Raw genomic sequence first — 15,202 nt, 5'->3', positions numbered from 1 at the left:
CATTTCTTGCAATAGTAGCTTCCAGCATATCATTATTGAGAGAGACAGGGCACCCAGAGTGAGGAGAGATTTTCAAGCTAAAGTCCCCTTGTCAAAATTTTAGCTTGAAAAACTCTCCTCACTCTGTTCACAATAAAAGAACACAAAATTAAAGAACCATTGCTGGCACTTTTCCACATTCAAAACATTATCGCCATACACTTCTTGCACATTTTTTTCAGTGTTAGCAGTGTTGCCTTTTTTTGAACTCATAAAGCATGATGTGCTTAATGTGTTCTTCAGTGACTTCCATAGTAATAAGGGATTATTTAAACAATAATTTATATATGATATTCCTTAGAATGAGGCCACCTCAGCTTAGCAGTACTTATAAAGATTTAAAAATTCATGTTTAGACAAGCTGGAACATGTTGAACAAGTACAGTATAAAAAATCACATTACTTTTGGGATGACCTGGTATATACAGGCCGTCCCCGGGTTACGGACGACCTGACTTATGGCTTTCTGTACTTACGAAATTAATTATCCTTAAGGCACCCCATAAGGATAATTACTAATTAAATTAATAATTGGGGAACTAGTTTCTTTTCGCACATGTAAACAAACTCGCACTTTGCTGCATTATTAAAGCAGCTCTTCCCATTATTCGGAAGTCAAATTTAAGGGCCTGAGTCACACTTACCATATTTGAAGATTGGTTCTTGAACTGTTTTATTCCTGCTGTGGAACATTGTTGTTTGTAAAAGAAAATTCCCTTTAAAATTCTACTTTTGAAACAGAATCGAATCCTGATTCTCCAGCACCATCTCCATCATCATCTTCCGATTAATGTTAGCCTACCTTCTTGCCTCAGAAATGTCCCTTCCAGTAAGCAAGACATTGATGTAACCTTTAATATTCTTTTTTGAAATTTCTCCTATCTCCTTTCTAAACTTTTTGTATGCATTTGTATGTTCTGTTTGTTTGAATTAAAAGAAAGAGCACAATAGTTTCTGTAACTTATTACAGTACAGCAGTATTATTATTACAGTATTACACTGTATTATTATTGCCACATACTAGAGCTTTTTAAATATCGCAACCATTGCTGTTCCTCATTTATGGATCAAACTTTCATCCCTTATATTGTTATGAAATGATATGGTAATCACAATGAAGTCTTGAGACTCACTGTAGAAGATCCAAACACACAATAGCCATCTTTCATACACAGCCTATCATACCCATCTCTCCTAAAATGCATTCACTGATATTGCAGCTCAGTTATCCCTAGCATTCCATTCCACTAATTCACCAACTCCTTAATTGAAAACTTTACTGCTCACACCCTGGCTAGCTATACTAATTCAAATTCCAGAAGTGATCCCCTATTCTGACTACATCTAATCAGATATTGAAAATTTTCTGTATTTATATGTAGAGAGCATTCCATAGACCTCTCATTTTCTTATTCATTTGAATCTGAATCCCTTCTAACACTTTCTCAGCTGGGAAAAAAAAAAAAAAAAAAAAAAAGACAAACCATAGTCCAAATATGGTCTTTCCAAACTCACAGAAAAACAATAACTTCCTATCCATACTTGTGTGTTATTCTACCAACCTATGCAATAATCCCCCAATTTATCCTCAAATCACTAGCTTCAGTTTCTTGCAGTGCAGTTGCATTAGTGTAATACACAGCTTGCAATCCATTCGGCACAAAGTCAGTTATTATGACCTTACACTTTGCACATTGAAGTGTCAATTATTATCCTTTGTCTACAGTGTCACTCCATTTATTATTATTATTGCACAGACACCTCCATGCAGTCCTAAGACTTACTAAGACTAACCCGAACTATCAACACCATATCTATTGTACCTCTCCTTGAAACCATTAATAGAAAAAGCATCACAACTGACTCAGTCAACCCATTCCATTCATTCACCACTCTCCAAGTGAAAAATCTAGTCCAGTGGTCAGCAACCTTTTTAATATGAAGGGCGCAATACTGCGGGCGCCACAAAGCTTGCAGGCGCTGTGTTGCCAACTCCTCCTGATTTAAATAAATAAACTTAAAATTACAATTGGCATGAATGGTTTTGAAATGTCTTTCTGTATTACTTTTTTTAGAAATAGCCACACTATTATTGCATAATAAACAAATACGTTTGCCATTATGATTGATAAAGCAAGGCGCTCGCATCTGATCTGAGAGATAAATGCTAACTGTTAACATGAATATTCTTTCTGTATTCATTTTTTATGCTATTTTATATTCATTCATATGTGACAAAAATATGTTGTAAAAACAAAGTAAATAAAATAATGTTAAAATTTGAAATCTCATTTTTCTTAAAAACAACTAATCATAGAATTTCTAAGCCTTAAATGTGAGAAAAAATGCCTGTGTCATGAGCCCTCCGTAATTTTCAAATTTTATATTGCACTCTTTATATTAAAAAGGTCACTGATCTCTGAAAGATGTGCTTTACATTTATGGAAAATACTAAGGAAAGAGGTCTGGAGCTTGCTCCACCTTTACTACAAGTTGCCCATGAGGCACTACTTATGCTTGCATCAGCCAAAAGGTTTAGTTTCTGTATATTCAGCACGAAACTCTTGTAGTTTCTATATTCGGCTATGAAATAATGTTAGATTCAATATTCACTTAATTTGTACCATCATATATTATATTTGCAGTGTTTTTTCTTTTTACACTTGGATAAAGGGTTAAACTAAATTTATTATAGCTGTGCATGTGAGAGTGGGACCTCCCACGACGAGTCTCTTCATTCCATGGAGGTCTGTTGGTAATGATAATATAAAGATAGAAAGCTTTCAGTGGGGCTTGAAAGCCATGCAGAGATTGTATTTCTTTAAGACTGGCTATTTTTTAATCAGATATTGACCAAAATATCTGTGTGATTTGAGTAATGTTAAATTCTTAATAGAAGTTTTAACATTGAATCATACAGATGTTTTGATAGCTTTGATATCACCTCACCGTTCACCAATATTCCATTAAATAACACCTTATTACTTATAAAAGTTTTTCCTCCTGATATTACCGATCTGTTTCCTTTGCTATCCATTCTGGATATTTTTTGGAATCACAAAATTTGCAAACAGATAGAGGATATCTTTTTGGGTTCTTCCCTCTCACTTCCCCTTGCTAATTTTTTTATGGAATATTTTGAAAAACAAGCTCTTGACTCGGCTCCTCGCAAACCTTCTATACGGTTAAAATATGTGGATGATGTATTCTCCATGTGGCGTCATGGCTCAGACACATTACACTCTTTCCTCTCTCTCTCCTCAATAGTCTTCACCCTAGAATCTAGTTGACTATGGAAAAAGAAACTAATAATTGTTTAACCTTTCTAGACACCTTAGTAGCATGCCTACCCAATGGTAACCTGTCCTTTTTGAGTATACAGGAAGCCCATCTACCTAGGCAGATACATTCTCAAACTTTCTCATCATCCTCTCAGCAATATGGTATCATTAAAATACTAATAGATCCTATAACTTCTGTTCCAATGAGTCCTCTCTTATAGCAGAACTTAATCATATACACTTCACCTTATCTATAATTCCCACAGTATTAAAACAAAATAAATCAATCATTCTCCCAATCCTCAACTTTTTCTTCAGGTATATGTGGAACTACAAGGGGGGTGATTATGAAGAGCTCAGGAGACAGCTTGCAGGTGTAGCATGGAATGAGGAGTTAGCTGGAAAAGAGATCAATGCAGCTTGGGGGATTTTCAAAAACTATTTAGTAGATGCAATGTCTAAATGTATACCATGCGTGAGAAGGTTAAATAAGGTAGGTGTGAAATGGATGAATAAAGAGATTAAGCATGCGATACAGAGAAAAAGGGCATTGTGGAGGCAGCATAAGAGAAGTGGAAGTAACCAATTTCATGAGGTCTACAAAGACCAGGCAAGGAGGGTGACTTGGTTGGTGAGAGTAGCTAAATAGAGGTATGAACAGCAGTTAGTTAATGAAGCCAAAAAGAATCCTAGGGAGTTCTTTCGATATATAGCCAGCAAAAGAAAGAATGATTATGGAAGGATGACATTGATTGGAGGAAATGGTATAAAGACAGCTGTTGCAGAATGTGTGGTGGAGATACTTAATGAGCAGTTCATAAAGATCTTTCAATCTTGTGAATGTGACTTCATGGAGAGATTAAGAGCAGTTGATAATGGGGAGGAGAGACTGACTGTAAGTGAGCAAGAGGTGTTTGGGGAGTTGAGTAAACTAGATGTAAATAAGGCTGTGGGACTTGATAATATATCACCGCATATTTGAAGGAATGTGCTAGAGAGTTGACACCTGCCTTGACATATTTTTTTAATACGAGTCTTGCACTTGGTCAAGTTCCTAAGGAGTGGAAGGAGGGCAAGATTGTGCCACTTCATAAAGGAGGTGATCGAACTCAAGCATCAAACTGTAGACCTATCTGTGTGTCAGGTGTTGTGGTTAAGTTGTTGGAGAAGCTTGTGAGAACTAGGATCCAGAGTTGGGTTGACAACAATGGTATAATCTTTGGACAGCATGGATTTTTCAAAGGGAGGTCATGTTTTAGTAATCTACTTACTTATTACAATAAAGTGACTGCTTCCTTGGACAGAGGAGAAGGATACACAGTAATATACTTGGATTTCGCAAAAGCTTTTGATAGAGTACCTCATGATAAGTTGACAGTCAAACTAGAGTAGATGGGGTTGGATATTAGATCAGTGCATTGGATTGGAGACTGGCTATCTGATAGGTATCAACAAGTTGTGTATGGGGGTGCAATATAAAGGAAAAGGAAAGTCACTAGTGGAGTGCCTCAGGGGTCTGTTTTAGGGCCATTACTATTTAACTTGTATATTAATGATATTGGTGAAGATTTGGATGGAGATATTCAGTTGTTTGCAGATGATGCAAAGTTGGGACGAACCATAAAGCGTAGTGAAAATGTTGTGGCCTTGCAAGAAGACTTGAATAAATTGAGCGATCGGGCAAGCAAATGGGGATGTGAGGTCAATGTTGCAAAATGTAAGGTTTTAAAATTTGGAAAACAAAGATGGGATGCAGAATTTATGCTTGGTGAGAATATATTGTTGGAAGTAGAGGAAATAAGAGATCTGGGGGGTGATAGTGGATAAGGATCTAAAATTTAGGGGACACATCGCCAAAATTGTGAAGACAACACAAAGACTTCTGGGAATGATGCAGAGGACACTGACGTGTAGAATGTAGGGAGATTCTTGTTCCTTTGTATAAGGCTTTGATTAGGCCACACATGGACTATTGTGCCCAGATTTGGTCACCTGGTTTTCAGAAGGATGAAGAGATGTTGGAAAGGGTCCAAAGGTGACTGACTAAAGGTAGTTTCTGGCCTCTGGAATGTCGAGTATGAGGAAAGATTGAAAAGGTGTAATTTGCAGAGTCTAGTGGAGAGAAGGAAGAGGGGAGATATGATAGAGACCTACAAGTTGGTAAGAGGTTGTTATAGGATCAATGGTGGAGAAGTTCTACAGAGAATAGTGGGAGATCAGGGGAGAACCAGAGGTCATCCCTGGAAACTGTATAAAGAGGGTGTGAGTAGGGGAGTGAGAGGCAGGTTTTTTTCGTGCAGAGTTGTGATTGATTGGAATGCCTTGCCTGAGAGTGTGGTGTCTGCAAGGAGTTTGAATGTGTTTAAGACATGGTATGATGAGATGTGTGTGAGATAAAAGGACCTCCTAGATGAGTCTTTGACTCCATGAGGTCTTGTTTAATAATAATAATAATAATATTTTAGTGATGCTATCATCATTCCCTGTGCAAGAGGCACTTCAGAAAAAAAAACAGCCAGTCTTAATGTACAATTTTTAGTGAAGATAAATATATGGAAATAACAGAATAAATAAAACTGGTATGGTAGGAAGTCTATTTAATGAATTTATAAGAAATAAGAGAGAAATTAGTCAAAACACCAAAAACTGGTCATATATAAGACAGGATTCAAGCTAGTTTTAATTTAAGAATTTGTAACTCCCACACACACGTGGGAGTTACAAATAAAATTGAAGTGGATTAGATCACATACCATAAATTTGAGCTGAGAAAAATTAGGCCGGTCTGGGGGCCTCAAAGGTGGCAGCTCCACCACCAGACTTGGGTGCTGAAGGCTAATCCCATACACACATTAAAAGAAAGAAAGAAAGAAATAGATGAACTGCCTAAATGGTTAACGACAAAGCGAAGAAAAAGGTACATGAGATGTGGTGTTGAATTGTGATGGATTATGCATCTTAGAAATTCCAATTTTATCACAGTTCAACAAGAGTTTCCCGACAAACAGGAAAATAAGCACATATGTTTGCCTCTGGGTAATAAATGAACGCCATGCATATATGTATAATTAACACTAAGATAGAAGTGAAGAAACATTTAATATGAAAAATGTGTAAGACTTAACCTGTTCTGTATGAAATCTAATAGAGAAATTTATTTAAGGTATTAATTTATTTAAAGTATCCCATCAGATGTATTATAAGAAAGCAAAGTGTATAAGCTAAGGTCCAAGGGTCACACTTTAGTCGTTCAGAATAACGTATGGCCGGAGGGAAAGTGAAGTTATACGAAAAAGAAGCTAGAACGCTTTCTAGGAAAACGTCACGCGCACGTGGAGGAGTGCAGAGTGCGATAAACAACGTGGCAAAGTGCGCGAATCCCCGAGATTGAAGCAGGCAATATAAACGCCAATCCCCTCACCCGAGGCTTTTTGTTCCTGTTTCCTGACCTCGTGGACATTGGCTCTCTGTCTCCGCCAGCGGAGATGATTCCAGGCTGACCATAGAAGTTATGAGTCATCTGCCGTAGCGTGCGAGTTAGGGCTAGCTATTTCCTCAGATCAGAATAGCTATGCTATATTGTGCAACGGTAATCCAGATGTGTGCCTGCGATACTAGTGAAGGTCCTGAGTGGCACATTGCCTTTTAATTCGGAGAACTTGGCCGTGCATCTATCGTATGTGACCCGGAGAATTGTAGACCTTAAAGGAGCCTTGATGTCCAGACAAGGCTGAAGAAAGAACTGAAAGTCATTCCAGGGATGGTAATGTAGTTTGTCATATTGTAATTTCCAGTTGAAGATTTGTGTGAATTCTATAGGATTTTGTGTAATGGACATATTGTAAAAAACTTTAGTAACTATTCCTATTTTGGCATTGACCTGTCCCTGTTTGAGAAATGTCTCCCTAGAAGGGATTTGTATATGAAATGATTGAGATATGTTGTGAGATATAACTAGTGACCACGTGAGTGATAAAAGATAGGCTACTTAAGCTAGAAGTTTGTTAAATTATATATAGAAGTGGTCCAAGTGATTTGTTCATGTATTGTAATGTTAATATTAAAATTGAGATCTTGCTAGCAACGCAATATAGTTAACCATGCATCTATATTTTCTCATGTATAATTTCTTGATTTAATAAATATGTTTCATAGCATTTGCCTGAGTCCAGCTTGTTATATGAATTCAAATAGCCACTCATAAAATTTCCATTGAACCTAGCGGGAGGGACCCACGAGTATAAGTTAATATTTCGAGCCACGACTGCATGCAAAGATAAAGAGAATAGGAATTAGTTTATTTATTGTTGGAAGTTTATTACTGTGTATCACTCTGAGAGAGCCACCTTGGATAAGAGTCCCATCTATCCTCAGTATTGGCTGGCGCGGTTAAAATATAAATTTGTCAATATTTATCAGGTGGACTGTCTCAGAGGATATGATTAATGGCTGCATCCCATACTTGGACAAAGCTATAATCATTAAATAAATTACACGTGACTAAACTTTAGAGTGGCCTTAATTTAGCTTGTTTAGAGAAAGGAAAAATTTGTACGAGTGAGTAGGGTATACATAACTAACAAGAGTAGAAAAAGATATAATGATAATATAGTTAAAGAATATACAATGTATATAGAGAGGAAAGGTACATAACAATGGAACATTAAAGTTTACATCGTAAAGAAAACGAATTAATAGATAAATTTAAAAAATCGAGATCGGATCTCCTAGCAGTCACAGAAACAAAAAAAAAGGAAGATCAAGGTTGCCAGAAAATGAAAGATGGATATATACTTTTCTATTCAGGGGTAAACCAAGAGAATGGGGAAAACAAGAGGTAGCATGTATAATTAAACCAAATCTCGAAGAATATATTGTTGACAATCACTATAGATATTAAATCAGGTAACCAAGTGTTCACTGTAATTGTTGCATATGGCCCAAACGATAATGCTAATAAAGAAATTAAAGATGAATTATTCGAACTCTTACAAAAAAAACAATTGAAGCAATTCAAGCCATATTATACTGCTAGAAGACCTTAACGCCCAGGTAGGAAATCAAATAGATGAAGAAACAAAACAAGTAAATAATAAATCTTTGCCTTATAAATAATTTAGTAATAGCAAATACTATGTTCAAACATAAAGAAATCCATAAGTTTACCAGGGAAGAGCTCAGCAGAAATGAAAAATCTATCATTGACTATCATCATAAGCAGATCCTACTGTAAGTATACACAAAATTCAAGAGTCTATAGAGGTCCTGAAATAGGCAGTGACCACTACTTATTAGTATTGGAAACAATCCATAAAATAAAAGTTGAAAAATGTAGAAAAAGTAGCAAAGGAATAAATGTTAAGATAAAGAAGCAACCAAGATGATAGCAGGTCTGTGGAATGAACCTTATGAAAACAGGTTGAAGATTTGTGGGTTGCAAAAATTGGTTGATAGGCAGAAAAGGGGTGATATGATTGAGACATTCAAATTACTGAAGGGTTTCTATAGGATTAATCCAGAAGATATTTTTGAGAATAGGATTGGTGGTGGGAGGACTAGGGGCCATACATGGAAGCTGGGCAAGAGTGTGGTTAGCAGGGGTGTTATAACTAGGTTTTTTACGTGGAGAGTGGTGAATGAGTGGAATAAGCTGCCAGAGTCTGTTGTGGGTGCTATGACCGTGAATGAGTTCAAGGCAAGGTATAATAGATACTGTGTGAATGTCGAATAGTTGCTCTTGACATGATGTTAGGGCCTCCCTCGATGAGTCTGTCGACTCCTTGGAGTTGCCCAAGATAATAATAATAATAATAATAATAAAACTACAAACTAAATAAAGAAGAGACAGCCACTGGATATAAAAGTAAAATAGAAGAAAATAGAAAGAAGCAGAAAAAGAGATTTACGAAGACCAAATGTAGAAAGCCTATGGTACAGGTTCAAAACACTTCTTCTAGAAACAAGCAAAGAAATTTGTGGTATATCAATAAAAAATAAACAAAAGAGACATAAAACACCCTGTGGACTGAAGAACTAAAAGAAGAAATTAAAAAGAAAAAGCAATTGTGGGAGAGATATATAGCATCAAAGTTGCAGGTTGACAGAGAACTATACAACAATCAAAGAAATAAAGTTAAAACCTTAGTGGGGAAAAAAAAAAGAGAAAAGAAAATGTTGGGAAAACTTCAGACATACTTTAGAACAAAATTTTAAAGGAAACCAAAAACTCTTCTATAATGTTTTAAGAAGAATGAGGTCAGAGAAAGAATGCCCCATAAAGTTTATCAAAATTAAGGATGGAAAGTTACTCACAAATCCCAAAGACATCATGGAAAGGTGGAAACAGTAAAAAAATGAATTATTGGAAGATGCAGGACAAGAAAAAAAATAGAATCCTAAGAGCAAGACATGCAGGCAAAAAAACAGAAGAAGATTAAAGTAAGGAAATTCAGGAAAAAGAAATGTTACCAGCAATAAGTAAAATGAAACTGGGCAAATCAGCAAGCCATGACCAAATGACACCAGAAATGGTAAAGAATTTAGGAAAGAAAGCCATAAAATTTCTATTACATCTATTCAATATTGTATGGAAAAAGAAAATTATTCCCAAACACTGGTATTTCTGATAAATTTTGATTTATGCCATTCTCCTCATAAATTACATGAATCAACTAATTTCATTCTTTCTTTCTTTCTTTCTTATCTTTATATAGAGTTAGAAGCTGGACAGATCAATGTTATTTTTCATCTGTCCAGCTTCTAACTTTGTATAAATCCCAAATCTTCCCATCTTTGTAATATTGCCCTCTATCATTTGAGGTGGTGCACTAAAAACCTCTCTAAAAGTTCTTGTCCAGAAGATGACATTTCAGCTAGCTATGACTGCTCTCCTCACTATCCCACAGATGTCACATTGTCTCTCTTCTATGAAGTGCATTATATGTACGGCACAGGTCTTGAACTGCAGTTAATGTCTTTATTAAGTGTTCAACAATGAAAGAATACCACATAATTATTAAGGTTCAAAGGTGTTTAAAGTTTGCATATTAATCAGTTTGCTTGATTCAATTCATTTCAACTTTTTGTAGGACTTTTTTTTGTTATCTGGCCCAGGAAAGTAGGATTCTTTTTCTAGAAACTAAAGTTGTCAACATCTCCAAAAAAAAAAACTGACTTTAATATCATGAACCTAAAACCTAACACTAAGAGTGTTAGGATTTAAATTCATGAGATGGTAGTAGCTTTCTGCTGTATTCCTGATGCCTTGAGATCAGCTATTGATAATGGCTGACTCAAGTGCCTAATAATTAGGTCTTATATGCAATAATGCCTAATTAGTAATCACTATAGAATTAACATCTATTTGTGTATGGCATTTTCATAGAAATATATATTATTAAAACACTTAAGGAATAGAACAATGTAGTTAAGAATATAAATTAAATTAAACTTGAATAAATATTTTCCGATATTTCGGCAATGTCACATTGCCATTTTCTAAAGGAACTTACAAAAAAGTTACGTGCACGTAGGCACTACAACACAGAAACTGGGAATGAAAAGATGAAGCTGTTGTTCTCCTAACAGTCCTGATGGTGCCCTCTAGCGGGCTAAGTAGGTGTTCTTGGCTGTTGGGCTGAAGGTTTGCAGATGTAGGCCTCCCAAATTTGTTGAGGTTTGGAGAATTTCTCAGGGCTGAGGCTGATTCCATAAAGAGTCTTTCAAATTTGTATTTGCTACGGTGTATCACTGTAGCTTTCTTCCACCGTATTCTGTGGCGTGTATCCAGAGCATGGTCCGCAAGCCCAGAATGACTGTATTTGTGAAAACGGATGTAGTCCTTGTGTTCCGAAATTCTGATATTCGCTGTCCTGCCTGTTTGGCCAAAGTAAGACAGTTTACAACTGCAAGGGACCTGGTAAACACCAGGTAGGTCTAGGGGAAGTGGTTGGTCTTTAGTGGAGCGGATAAGGGATTCAGTTCACAATGAACTCAGGCTATTTCGTTTGGCAGGGAAAATTCTACAAACAAATAGAGGGGACAGCCATGGGGTCACCACTCTCCCCACCTTTGGCCAATTTCTTTATGGAGACCTTTGAAGAAAAAGCCTTAGCCTCTGCCCCACAAAAACCAACCATATGGCTTCGCTACGTTGATGATGTGTTCGCTATTTGGCCACATGGCTCTGAAACACTTCTCTCCTTCTTAACACACTTAAACAACCAACAGCCCAGAATCAAATTCACTCTGGAAAAAGAGGAAAACAACAGCCTCCCTTTCCTAGACACACTAGTCACCCGCCAGCCTAATGGATCCTTGGTTTTCTCAGTTTACAGAAAACCCACCCATACAGGCAGATACATTCACCAACAATCCCCCCCCCCCCCTCACAACAATATGGAGTAGTGAAAACACTAAAAACACTATATAACAGGGCTAAACTAATCTGTTCAAACGACTTGGGCCCTAAACACTGAACTAAATCACATCCTCAACACTTTCTCAGCCAATGGCTACCCCCCCCCCAAAAAAAAAAAAATCCAAAAAATATTAGAACCTACAAACCACAGATCCCCTCCCTCCCCCTACAACAAGGATTACTCTAAATCCATCACCATTCCCTACATCCGAGGCACCTCGGAAAAGATTACCAAAATCTTAAAAAAACATGACCTGACCTCCTGTTACAAACCTTACAGAAAATTGGCATCCCTTATCTGCTCCACTAAAGACCAACCACTTCCCCTAGACCTACCTGGTGTTTACCAGGTCCCTTGCAGTTGTAAACTGTCTTACTTTGGCCAAACAGGTAGGACAGCGAATATCAGAATTTCGGAACACAAGGACTACATCCGTTTTCACAAATACAGTCATTCTGGGCTTGCGGACCATGCTCTGGATACACGCCACAGAATACGGTGGAAGAAAGCTACAGTGATACACCGTAGCAAATACAAATTTGAAAGACTCTTTATGGAATCAGCCTCAGCCCTGAGAAATTCTCCAAACCTCAACAAATTTGGGTGTATGCGACTGCCCCAAATTTGGGAGGCCTACATCTGCAGACCTTCAGCCCAACGGCCAAGAACACCTACTTAGCCCGCTAGAGGGCACCATCAGGACTGTTAGGAGAACAATAGCTTCATCTTTTCATTCCCAGTTTCTGTGTTGTAGTGCCTACGTGCACGTAACTTTTTTGTAAGTTCCTTTAGAAAATGGCAATGTGACATTGCCAAAATATCGGAAAATATTTATTAAAGTTTAATTTAATTTATATTCTTAACTACGTTGTTCTATTCCTTAAGTGTTTTAATAATGCATAACCAACGTATAAGCCTGTCTACGAGAAGAAATATATATATTTTTAAAAGCTAATACTTTATCATATTAACATTTTATAAATGTTTTTGCTAATATTTCAGGCTGCTGTCATGTGCTATTAAATTTGGGAACAATAATAAGATTCTGGCATCCTATGAAAACAGATTATTATAAACTAGGAAAAAGGTTTTTTTTTGTTGTAACTTAAAAAAAAATGAGGTTCCTTTACATATGTTGTTAACCTATAAATGGCGATACAGTATCTTACAAGGGATCTGTTTCTGAGAAATTTTGATTTATGCCATTACTTCTCATAAATTACATGAATCAACTAATTTCAGTCTTGATCTTTAGCATAATCCACACACGATCTAGGTTGATCATCTCAGCAAAAACTTGCCTTTAAAATTAATATATCCATCCAAAGTCTTCGCCATCATCTTAGGTTTTTTGAATTAAGCTCAAATCTGAGGACAGTAATTAAAGAGTAGCTAATAGTAGTACCTCAGCCTCATTCAATTCAGCATACAAAGAGCACTGTCATCAAACCAGTGTATTGCCCTTTACCTTGCCAGGTGCTCATAACATTCATCTCAACAGCTTATTTAACTGTGGTAATATATCCATTTCATGTATGATATTACCTGCCAAACAATTAAGTACATAACACTTATTTATAGATGATCTCATCCATTATTACATCATGCAAAAAAAAGAAAAAAAAACTTTTTCTGGTAGGTTTATGTCATTTATAATGTTTAGAACTTCATAAAGGAATCTTTCAAAATCTTTACAATTTCTTTAAGCTGACTCTCTTATTCCCTCCATACATAGCTAGCAAGGTGGTTACAATCACGACATGTGTATGTGTCTATATATATATACATATTTTTTTTTTTTTTTATTTTTTAGGCACGTTACTCTGAAGTAAAACAAGGAAGTTCAGAAGTGAGTGCTATCTGCTTTCTACCTGAAGACACATATTTGGTAACCACGGGTGGAAAGGATGGAGTGCTGTTCATTTGGAGACTTGTTCCAAATCTGACAAGTCAATAAAACTCAGAATTTGAGTTGGATTGTAGGATAATCATTTATCAATAATATTTTTTTAAATCAAATTGACATTAAGCATAAAACGTGTAGTTTATTACATCCAGTATATTAAAATTCTTAAAAATCCTATTTGCAATGCCTAATACTAATTTAACCTACAAAATTACAAAATATGCATGGAGAGCATATCAACTATCAAGCCAAGAATCCCACCATGGACATGGTTTGTGATTGCTTCATTCATTCACACACATAGATAATCCACCAAGATGAACTGTGAGTCCATGGAAGCCTAAACACACCCCTTCAGCATTTGGGAGAAGTCTTCATCTAGCAGTAGGAATTCTACAGCAGAATATCATCATTAAAAAACAGGAGACGAAGAAATTTAAATGCTGTTGATAACAACAGACTAGAGCATGCATGTATGTATGCTTTGAATTCAAAATTAGGCATTAGAATGTGATCAAAAGAGCAGCATTAGTTAATGAATTTAAATAATATAATGCTTATGTGTCAAAGTCAATGAATATATTACTAGACATTTAATAGAGATGTGTTAGACATAGTATAATGTTTTAAATTATGGCTTCACACACGCAAGAGAAAACTAAATAGAACTTATTATGACCATATATCTTGCTCAATATGTTGAGCTTCATTCAAGAAGAAAGCACAAGAACTGGTCAACATGAATGCAAGAACAATTCACACAGCTGCGACCAAGACGCATGACATTGTACGCATGTTGTATTTAAATTATGTCTTCATAATTTAAATATTGTTACCAATTCTTCTGCCTTCTCCCTGAATGATGCTCATGACATATTGAGCAAAATATATGAGTAATGAATTCTATTTAGTTTTCTCTGACATGTGTGAAGATGTTAGTTATTTAAAACATTCTAATATCCTTGAATATATATTATACACCACCAAGCCTAAGCACTCACTAAATCAACTGGGTATGTTAAAGTTTGATATACTGAAAGGAATTGCAAAATGGGATATTGAATATATGGAGCAAGGGGGTGAGAGAGAAAGAAAGGGAATGTAGATTAAGTTAAACTAGAATAGATCTTTCATGTGTTAAGAGCTACATCCTTTCACTATGTGGCACAATCAGACCAGGAAGATGGGAGTCGTGTTTTCCTTATAGCTTAATAGTTAAATTGAGAGGAAGGTGCAAAGTTGAAAAACTGGCAAAAAGCTGTTTTGCTGTTAAGAAAGAAGCTGGATAATTGGAAGAAGACGTACACATACTCTTAAGAAAACTGACCAGGTCTTCTGACCTAATTCAGTCCTCAACCTTTTTGTTCACATAGCTGGAGTCAGTGGTGCACTCAGGATTTAATCTTGGGGGTGGGGGGTGAGTAGGCGATTTGAAAATACACACTACGCATTGCATATGAGCTATGACTGAGCATCTGCAGTGATCGCCAATACATGATACCCATGATCTTCTCTGGCCTGGCTCGGGCAAACAAAGTAGCTCCCAAGCACAACTT

General features: G+C 36.3%; 1 protein-coding gene across 4 annotated transcripts in view; it reads left to right on the top strand.

Moving 5' to 3' along the window:
• Positions 1-13,823, top strand: part of LOC150105326 (echinoderm microtubule-associated protein-like CG42247) — a 375,243-nt gene extending 361,420 nt beyond the window's left edge. For all 4 annotated transcript variants that reach the window (XM_090394708.1, XM_090394707.1, XM_090394705.1 and 1 more), the window contains one exon: positions 13,554-13,823. In XM_090394708.1, the coding sequence (XP_090250834.1) occupies positions 13,554-13,697 (144 nt within the window). In that variant the 3' untranslated portion in view covers positions 13,698-13,823. The remainder of the gene's footprint in view (positions 1-13,553) is intronic.
• Positions 13,824-15,202: the final 1,379 nt, after the last annotated feature.

The sequence above is a fragment of the Typopeltis vanoorti genome, chromosome 6 (assembly GCF_054136105.1).
Source record: "Typopeltis vanoorti isolate ZY-2024b chromosome 6, IOZ_Tvanoo_1.0, whole genome shotgun sequence".
Taxonomy (NCBI): Eukaryota; Metazoa; Arthropoda; class Arachnida; order Uropygi; family Thelyphonidae; genus Typopeltis; species Typopeltis vanoorti.
The sequence above is the reverse complement of the archived record's forward strand: the minus strand, read 5'-3'. Positions and strand labels throughout refer to the sequence as shown.